The following is a 10,278-nucleotide window of genomic DNA, read 5'->3' on the forward strand; positions in this document are numbered from 1 at the left end:
ACCACATGAAATGTAGATCAGAGGTGGTATATTAAGTGATGTATATGTAATAAACTCTTATTTGTAGAACCTTTATAGATTACAAAGTCTTTTCACTATGTTGATTCCCTTAATATCCTCACAACCCTGAAGAGTAAGTCTTATCCTCATCCATGTAATAAAAATGGTCTTTCTTTCAGAAAAGAAAGTCTGAGCCTAGAAATCTCAAACCTGTTACTTCCTTCCAGAATAGAGGGTTTTTGTTTTTTTGTGGTGCTGGGGATTGAACCCAGGGCCTTGTGCATGTGAGGCAAGCACTCTAACAACTGAGCTATATCCCCAGCCTTTTTTTTTTTTTTTTTTTTAACTGTTTCATAGGAAACTCTAGGAAGATCTAGTGTCTGGTTCCCCAATTCCCTGCAACCTGCAATGAAACTGGTAAAAACAAAGCAGAAACTCTGTTCTAAACTATTAAATAGTTCTTATAACAAAATAGCTATCTATTAAAGTCACCAACCTCAGGCTCATATCCAGCTCTTACCTGGAGAGAGGGTCTGGGGCAATTAGAAGAGAACTTTGATTGTCTCCAGTCAGAATTTAAGCACAGATGATTAAGTAGGGGAGAAACAGTACCTCTCTCTCCTATTGGGGATCCAAAGGCAAGACTTCTGGTTCTTAACGTAGCCTTGGCCATAATCCTGGGTGAGGGTGGAAAAGTAGTTTAAAGAGGTAAGTAGGGGAGATAAGGACAATAACTGAACAGCCATTGATACAACAGCCTAAATCCTTCCTCCATAGGCACAAAAAAAAAAAAAAAAAAAAAAATCTGTCATGTAATTAATTCTGCTAGCTAGCCCCTCATGGTTCTGAATATTACTTAGAACACCTTTCAACAACTTCATACTTCTTTACAAACTAGGAAGAGCATGAAGATTAGTAAAGCTGGACTTAGACACTAATCCCCAAAGCTCTCCAGGTCCTCCCCTACCCAACACACAAACTCCCAACCCACACCTTTGCTGTGAGGTGCTAGAAGGCAGAAAGGGTAAGAGAACCTGGAAAGGGGCTCAGGGTATAGCTCAGTAGTGTAGCACATGCCAGCAGGAGCAAGAACGTGGAAAGAAAAGAACTGTGAAAAGGACAAGAAGTGGATCTCAGGACCAAGAGGCAGCTTGATACCAACACACCCTTCATGAGGACTCACTCCCATGTGGATGGAAAACAAGATAAAAAGTGTAGCTTTGCCATGGAGGAAAAAAAAAAAAAAAGGCCCGGAAACAGAAACTGAGGAACTCTAGCTGCCCAGGTAGGCTCTATTCTGGAATTCCTTCCTCTTCATGAAAGACAACCTTAAAACTCTAAATTCCTATCCATTGCTAATCCCTTCCCTGCTAATCACTTCTCTGAAGTGTCAAAAGTATATATATTTATTTCACAGACATATGTATATATAATAAATCCTCAATAGAGAGCAAAGGACACAAACATACGATGTCCTGAAGTACCCAGAGAGGCTGAGAAGAGGGGGAGGCTATGTGATGACAGCACCCTCTCTTATCTTCAAAGAAAAAGGTCCTTCTCCTTCTCTAAGTCATTTCTGATCTAGAATAACCCCCTGGTCTTTCCTTGGTTCTGCTGCAGCTCAACTCAGATTTGGAAGAAATGATTCTCCAGAATGGAGGTGACCAGCTGACTGGCAGAACAGATGACATGCTGACTAGGCAGCCAGTGCTGCTGTTCCCTGGGTTCACTCTAGTCAGTTCTTACTGTGCATACTTTGGTCTTTATCACACAACCAGGGCTCTGGTTCTGCCCAGCATTCCCAAGCAATCCAAGAGCAGAGGAGGATCTGTGATCTCATTTCCTCTCAACTTTGGCTTCTTTTTCACCTAAGATTAGTTATTAAGATTATTAAGGGGCTGGGGTTATGGCTCAGTAGTAGAGCGCTTGCCTAGCATGTGAGAGGCACTGGATTTGATCCTCAACATCACATAATAAGTAAAATAAATGTCTAACAACAACTAAAAAAATTTTTTTAAATGTGCCAATTCTGAGCATGTTATAAAAAAAGGATTATTAAGATTTTCATTAAAAAATACTTAGTTCCACCATGACCAGTTCCTATTCTCACCAGCTGTAGCAGTTGCTTCCTCAGAGACAAAGTTAGGAAGCACTGGTGTAGCTGCCACCTGGACTGTCCCAGCTGCAAAACACAGACCCAAGGAGTCCTGAACTAAAACCCTTTCACATCTCAGCTAAGGTAAGGAAGAAGAAAACAAGGGGCAGGAAGCAATTCCAAGAACTCCACAGTGGATACAATGGTGTTCATCTTAGTATTTATTCTTACATATAGTGTTTAAGCAGTTTCATATGTGAAAAATATTTAATATTGAAAGTGTCAAAAGTATATATATTTATTTCACAGACATATGTATATATATAATAAATCCCCAATAGAGAGCAAAGGACACAAACATACGATGCCCAAAATACTTATGATGAAATATTCAGAAAAAATTCAAGACAAGATAAGATGCCAATTTTTATTAATCAAGTTAATGAAGGTTTTTAAAAAGTTAAATCACCCAGGGGCTAGGGGTATAGCTCAGTTGGCAGAGTGCCTGCCCTGTATGCACAAGGCCCTGGGTTCACCCTGGATTCAATCCCCAGCACCACAAAAAAAAAAAAAAAAAAAAAAAAGAAATGGTTAGTTTATAGAGAAAAGGAGCCACTTATATACTATCAGTAGAAAAAGTAACTGATTAAAAAAAATTTTAAGTGTTAGAGGCCTTTAAAAAGTATAGCCCTTGGGGCTGGGATCCTGGTTCAGTGGTAGAGCACTTGCCTCACATGTGTGAGGCACTGGGTTCCAGTCTCAGCACCACATATAAATAAATGAATAAAATAAAGGCCCATCACAATTAGGAAAGGATCAGCTATTGTAACAAGGCCGTAATGTATATTTAGCAATAAACTTTGGCGAGGCTGTCTTTAAAAAAAAAAAAAAAAAAAGTACAACCCTTTGACACAACAATTCCATTTCTGGCAATTTATCTAAGACAATAATCAGCGATGAACACAAATATTTATGCACAGGATGTTCATCACAGTGTTATTTATAATAACAAGAAAGAAAAAGAGAGAGATTTTAAAAATGCAAGAAGCTGGGCTGGGGTTGTGACTAAGTGGTAAAGCACTTGTCTCACATGCATGAGGCACTAGGTTCGATCCTCAGCACCACATAAATAAATAAAATAAAGTACTGTGCCCAGCGACAACTAAAATGAAAAAGTATTAAAAAAAAAAAAAAAAAAAGCAAGAGCCGGGTGCGGTAGCGCACGCCTGTAATCCCAGTGGCTTGGGAGGCTGAGACAGGAGAATTATGTGTTCAAAGCCAGCCTAAGCAACTAGGAGACACTAAGCAATTCAGTGAGACCCTGTCTTTAAATAAAGTACAAAATAAGGCTGGGGATGGGCTCAGGGATCAAGTGCCCCTGAATTCAATCCCTGGTCCAAAAAAAAAAAAAATGCAAGAAGCTAGGCATGGTGGCACATGCCTATAATCCCAGCAATTTAGAAGGTTGAGGAAGAAGGATCACAAATTCAATCCAGTCTCAGCAATTTAGCAGGCCCTAAGCATCTTAGTGAAACTCTGTCTGAAAATAAAAAATAAAAAGGGTTGGGATATGGCTCAGTAGGTAAGTACCCCTGGGTTCAATCTCCAGTACAAAAAAAAAAAAAAAAGTGCCAGATAATGCAGTAAATAAATACTGTATTATGGAGTACTATGCAGCTATAAAATCATGCTAATGAAGAACATTTAGCAAGTGAGATGATGCATAAAACTGTAAAGAAAAATTCATTTTATAAAACAATATGCACAGTATGATTCCAATTGTACACATACACACACACACACACACACACTCACAAACACTGTTAATAGTAGATGGTAATCCCAGCAACTCAGGAGGCTGAGGCAGGAGAATCATAAGTTTGAGGCCCAGCCATAGCAATTTAGCAGGGACCTAAGCAACTTTGCAAGACCCAGTCTCAAAATAAAAAAGGACCAGGAATGTGGCTTAGTGGTAAAGTGCTATTGGGTTCAATCCCCAGTATCTTCCCTCCAAAAAAGAGAAAGATGGAGGTGCAGCTCAGTAAAGTGCCCCTGGTTCATTTCCCCAATACTGCAAAACTAAACATGGTGGGGGGGGGGGGAGGAGATGGTGAACTTATAGGTGACTTTAATTTAATTTCTTTATACTTTTTAGTATCTTCCAAATTAGCTTAATAAACATGCTATCAGGAGAAAAAAATCATAATCAAGAGAAATTTTTTTTTTTTTTTTTTTTTTGGCAGTGCTGGGGTTTGAACCTGAAACCTTGCAGCATGCTAGGCAAGCACTCTACCATTGAGCATCCCCTGTCCAAGAAACTATTCTTAATCATTTTCTTTCCTTTTAAGGACATTCACACACAACTCTTTCTCTCTCTTTCTTCTTTCTTTTTCTTGGTACTGAGGATTGAACCCCGGGATCAAGCATGCTAGGCAAGTGCTCTACTGCTGAGCTACATCTCCAATCCTAAACCCAGGAAGCCTCAAACTTGTGATTCTTCTGCATCAGCCTACCCAGTTAACTAGGATTATAGACATGCACCACAATGCCTAGCACATTAATCTCTTTTTTAAAAAACCACTTGAAAATATGTATTTACTACCTTAAAAAAATTTGTATCCACAATCCAGTAAGTTTAGGTTTCTAGTCTAAGCAAAACTCTAAATATTGAAAAGATGTTGTATGCAAGATGTTCATCACAGCATTGTGTATAATACCAAACAGAAGCAAATAACCTAATGTCCAACAGTAGGAGTATGGTTAGGTAAACAATGGTACATTCACTTCATGGACCATTGTACAAGCATTTGGAAATGTTTACAATTACCAGTCTAGGAAAACTAATGAAATAACAAAAGCAAAATTTTAAAAAGTGGATAAATACATATTGTCACGTATCGCAACACTGTACAGCACTCTATGCAAGGAAGGAAGGAAGGAAGGAGACAGAATTTAAACTACATTGGCTGCATTTGGTAAGGGTACTAAGAAAAGATATTTTCCTTCAATCTCATCTTCTCTAAGAATTGTCCCATACTTTAGATAATGAATAAGAGAGGAAAAACAAAAACTGACTCTCCCTGTGGGCAGTGAAAACAGACCCAAATGACAATCTACTCTACCCATCCCTGACACACAACGCCTTCCTCAGACTAAGGCTGGGCCATATAGAAAAATCAAGCAAGGGAATGAGGTTCCTCTCTGTGGCCTCTGGTCTTCTCAGTGGGTTCTCTTAACAAGGAAGAGGTTCCTCTAACCAGCTGTTGTCAAGGGCCCTTTCCCTCCTTTCTATTCCAGCCTGAACTAATTCACCACAATCCCCAGGGCTGGGGAGAAAAAAATTCAACCACGGCAATTTGGAACCTGATATTTAAACCAAGTTTTTCCCAGCCCCTTTCTGTATCAAAGGAGGCCCCTAAAAGCCTCTGAGACAACTAGTACCCACAACAGCTTAGCTAGTACACTTACGGTCAAACCAAGTTATCAGTCCTCACCCAGGAAATGTGAGAAAGAGCGGCAGCAGGGACAACTCTGCCAAACAACCCCACCCTCATGCAGGAAGCCTCCTTCTGAAGGATAGTAGGGCTTCCTCAGCATCAGAACTTTTAGATCTCTTTTGAGCCTATAATAAGTTAACAAAGAGAATAATCAGGATGCAAACAACCAAAGGCAGAAAGCTACCTTCTCAGAGCCTTCTACCTCCCCTAAGGAAAGTCCAGCTCTAGCCAAAATTTTAGCTTCAGAGCAACTCAGCTTGGGACCAAAATGCCTTATCAGATTAGAGACTGGCTCTTATTCTAATATTAATAAAGAGGAACTCCAATTATTGTCTAAACCCCAAATTTCTCAATACTCAACAGAATGCGAATTGTTGCTGGGGTGGGGGAATCCTCAAATGCAGTTTAACACAGCAGCTTCACAACCTTTTTCACCTCAGGGCACACCAAGAGGGGATTAATTAGGGACCTCAGCATACTCATGACCTATTTGCAGCACACCAGTAGGGAAGCCCCAGTTTAGGGTACAGGACTGGGTTAAGACTCTTAGGATCAATGTCCTAAATAAATCACTCCACAGGCTCAGGCCTCTAGCTCTACAACCTGGCTAGCAGGCTGTAGGTCAGATCATGTAATTTGTACATAAAAAGAGGGAGCCTCTGGTATTGACTCAGCACTGATACAACTTCCCTAATCAGGGTGTTTTTCAGGGGGTTTCCATAGGGGCCTCCATTTGACAGCAGAAGGCATATCCTGAGACTCGGTATATAGAATGGGGTAATTGGATTCATCAGATTTCTGAACTTAAAACCACTTTTGGGTGGGGCATGGTGGAGCATTCCTATAACCCTAGTAATTTAGAAGGCTGAGGCAGGAGGATTACAAATTTGAGCCCAGCCTCAGTGATTTATTGAGTCTCTAAGCAACTTTGTGAGATCCTTTCTCAAAATAAAAAATAAAAAGGGCTAGCTCAGTTAAAGAATTCCTGGGTTCAATTCCCAGTATCAATAAATAAATAAATAAATAAAACACATTTGAGGAATTCAAGTGATCTTAGATCTTAGTCACTGTTGAGAGGTACACTTAAAAGCTATCATTTACTGAGCATATAATACATAACAGATTCTGACAAGTATTTGGCTTCTAATTTCATTAAATCCACACAACAACCCCTATGGAAAATGATATTATTTTTCTCATTTATAAGAGGAAAACAGAACATAAAGGGATTAAGTAGTAATTTACTTAAGGTAAATACTTTTCTATGAGTGAAAGTGTCTCCTTCTCAGTATTTAAACTCATTTTGACTTGAAAGTCCACATGCTTAACTGAGACACCAATGTGTTACACATCTATAATCCTCCTTTCCAAAATAGCTTTTTCACAAACCCAATTACAGTGAAGCTGACAAACTGGGAAAGAAAAAAACTAAGGAGCAACTTATCTGTTTCATATTACCATGCAAAGAAACTCATCTATACCAAGTACCTACTGGTGCCAAGCACCTTACATATATCTGGGTCTCACAATCCCTCCAGGTCAGGAATTATTAGCCCCATTTTATAGATGATGAAATCTAGGTTCAGGGCTGGGGATGTGGCTCAGGCAGTAGCACGCTCGCCTGACATGCGTGCAACCCGGGTTCGATCCTCAGCACCACATACAAACAAAGATGTTGTGTCCGCCAAAAACTAAAAAATAAATAAATAAAAATTCTCTCTCTCTCTTTAAAAAAAAAAAAATCTAGGTTCAAAGAGGTTAAGAGTCCTTGCTTTTTCTACTACTATGCTTCTTCTCCTAACTGGTCAGGAAATACATGACCCTATACCTAAGTCAAACATCTAACTCACAGTCAGTACTGTTCCCAAAGGATGGTAGAAGGAGACAGCTTGAAGAGTCCCCAGAGAAAAACTCAAATCTTCAAGTGTTATTTCTGTGTTAGAAAACTGAGGTTAAATTCCCTCCTCTTCTGAGACAGCTAACCAGCCCTGGCCTGCCCTGTTCAAACCCTCCATCAGCAGCAGCTCAGACACACAGAAACAGGACCAAAACAAAAGCCACAAGGAAACAAATCTTTATACAGAAAGGAAGGACTGAAAGTGGGTGGTCTAGTCCCCTACTTGACCTGGGCTCTTTGGGTGCTCTGGTTAATAATCAGGACATCATGTACATTTTGTGAATATTAAGCCATCAATTTGCTGATTAAACAAACTAGCCAACAAAACTCCAATAAGGACATGATAGACTGGTTCTGTATTCCCCCAAAAGCATGGCAGCCCCTACCTTGGACAGCCCTTCACTCAATACACTTCAGACCATCTCTTTCTAATTTCTATAGCTAACTGGTGCCAGCTCCCTGGGGGTTTTCACACCCCTGCTCAAGTGCAGCTTCCCTCCCACTCTTTTTTCCCAACAGTTGAGCTCTTGTTCTCAAGGGCACTATGTCCCAGTCTCTCCTCCTCAGCCTGAGATGGTCACAGCACATTAGTAATCACTGACTCACCCCCCCCCCCATTCCTCTGAGGAAGCTGGGGGAAATGCGGAGGGCCACAGGATGTGTGGCCCAGATCCCTCTGGCCCTTCACAGTACTGGCATGCAGAGGTGCCAGGGACTTGGCTCCCCCTTAGAACATCATGGACCCTCTCTGAGCCAGCTCTGGTGCCAATGGGCTGATGGCAGGCTCTCCACCAGAGTCCAGGATCTCTAGACAGTTCCAATGCTGCCAAAAGATCTAATCTCCCTCTTCTAAGGCAGATGAAACCCAATAAGGCGGCTAAGTCCATGCTTATCCCTCAACACTGGCAAAGTTAGCCCCTTCAGCCATACCAAGAATAACGCCAGAATTATTGCTGCCTCTTAGAGAGTTCTTTGGGTAAACTAAGTATTTCCCCAAGTTTATCTATTAGCAAATGTTCATTTTCTTTCTCCAAAACTTTTAATGTTTAGCTCCAACATATTCTCCTGCTTCATGCTAGTGATATCAGCTCAGAACCTCTATTCAGGATCATTGACATCAAGGTCCAATTCCCATGCCATAGTAGAATCTCAAAGTCAGCTCTAAAAGCCTATCCATACCGACCATTTTGGAACGCACAGAACAACTACAAAGAAGCACAAGCAAAAGAACACAAACCAGTCGCTAGGGCTTAATATGAAAAGGGGGGGGGGGGAAGGAGGTAGAATGGGATGGTTTATGTATTGTTTCAATTGGAAAAACACTCTAGTTTGAAATGGCTTATCCACATGTTCAGCCTTTTAGGCATATCCACTATAATTTAAGATGCCTGCAGGCTGTCCTGAAAAATAAGTAGAATGGCATTACTCTTTATTCCACTGGCTTCAAGAGCTGCCAGCCCCCTCTTCTTTCCCCCTCTCCCCCAAAACATCTGGTCTGGGCTGGGAGAGGAACCCACTCCCTGAGACGCCTCCATGTTAACTTGAAAGGCAGTTTCCCCACTCAACTTAGTCCGAAGTAGCTGAGGAGCGAGCCAGCCCCATCAAAAGCCTCCGAAAAGGGAATTCTCAGACCCGTGAGAACGACGAAAAGCGGGGAGAAGTGAGCACCGAGGAAGGAAGGAAGGAGGGAAAAGTCCGGATCCTGGGGCGGTACCGGACTGGGGTCCCTCTCCTCCTCCGGAATGCCCACTGGTTGAAGCGACCCCTGGAGATCCCCGACCCGCTGTCCCCGCTCAGCCACTGGTTGCACAGAGGCTCCCGGGCGGACACTGGAGGCCGGGGTCTGTCGTCCGCCCTTGGCTAAGGAGTGGGCGGGACCAGGACCAGCACAAAATCCCACCCGGGGCGTCGGGACCCGGGGGGTGGTAGGAGGGGAAAGGGGGCTGGGTTCAGCTCTCACCAGCACCAGGGCGAACCTCTCCTCCAGCTCACAGGGTTCAGGCATCGGCATCTTGCCTGGCGGCAGCAGCAACGACACCGACGGCGGTTCGCCCGGGCCCCCCTCCGCGCTCTCTAGGTTGCCCATCGCGGCGGGGCCCCCTCGGGGGCCTTAGCCCCCCCCTTCCACGCCCGGGGGCCTTGGGCTCGGCCGCGTGGACCCGATCCCTCTCTCAGCGCCGGCTTCCCAGTCCCGATTCCCCGGTCCCGTCGAGAGCGGCTGGGGCTCCTCCGAGTCCCGTGGGGGCAGCGCGCGGCGAGGATGGGGGCGGCACAGCGGACAGTGACACAGAAGCGTCCGGGACCGCGACGGCCGACTCTGGCTCACACCCGCTGCCTCTCAGTTCTCGGCGCGCCGCCCGGGCGCTGCCCCTCCCCGCCCCCCGCGCTCTTTCCCCTCCCCCCACTTCGCTTCCTCCCACCCACTCTCCACCAGAACTCGAGCTTCGCTCAAGAGCTAGCGCCGACTGCAGCCCGCGTGCCGCGGGCTGCATTCATGCAGGCCCCGCCTCCCGCCCACGGGCCTCCCGGGCGGCCCGCCCCGCCCTCCTACGATCGATTGACGACCGCACCTGCCAATCACAGAGGCTCCCGCCCCCTATGCCCTTGCGCCTGAAGCGGAGCGCGCCCTGGCGGCTCAAGTGGGTATCAGGTCGTTGGGGTCGCCGGAGGGCATGAGGCACTATTGTATCCATATAAGTATAAAGCACAGTGTTCAAAACTACCTACCAAAGAATTAGATACATTAAGACACTCAGAAAACGGAGAGACCAAGTCTGTTAAAAGTCACT

At 43.8% G+C, this 10,278-nt stretch overlaps 1 protein-coding gene across 6 annotated transcripts in view; it reads right to left on the minus strand.

Annotated features, from left to right (window-relative positions):
- Fmnl3 (formin like 3) overlaps positions 1-9,860 on the minus strand; it is a 54,846-nt gene extending 44,986 nt beyond the window's left edge. For 5 of the 6 annotated variants that reach the window (XM_046435522.2, XM_046435521.2, XM_046435519.2 and 2 more), the window contains exon 1: positions 9,450-9,860. In XM_046435522.2, the coding sequence (XP_046291478.1) occupies positions 9,450-9,575 (126 nt within the window). In that variant the 5' untranslated portion in view covers positions 9,576-9,860. Of the gene's footprint in view, positions 1-612; positions 678-9,449 lie in introns of all 6 variants that reach the window. The other variant, XM_046435520.2, reaches the window with a different exon arrangement.
- Between the last annotated feature and the right edge of the window lie 418 nt (positions 9,861-10,278).

Source organism: Marmota monax, unplaced genomic scaffold (genome assembly GCF_021218885.2).
Source record: "Marmota monax isolate L192 unplaced genomic scaffold, Marmota_monax_Labrador192_F-V1.1 WCK01_AAM20220418_F8-fsc00012, whole genome shotgun sequence".
In the NCBI taxonomy this organism is placed as follows: domain Eukaryota; kingdom Metazoa; phylum Chordata; class Mammalia; order Rodentia; family Sciuridae; genus Marmota; species Marmota monax.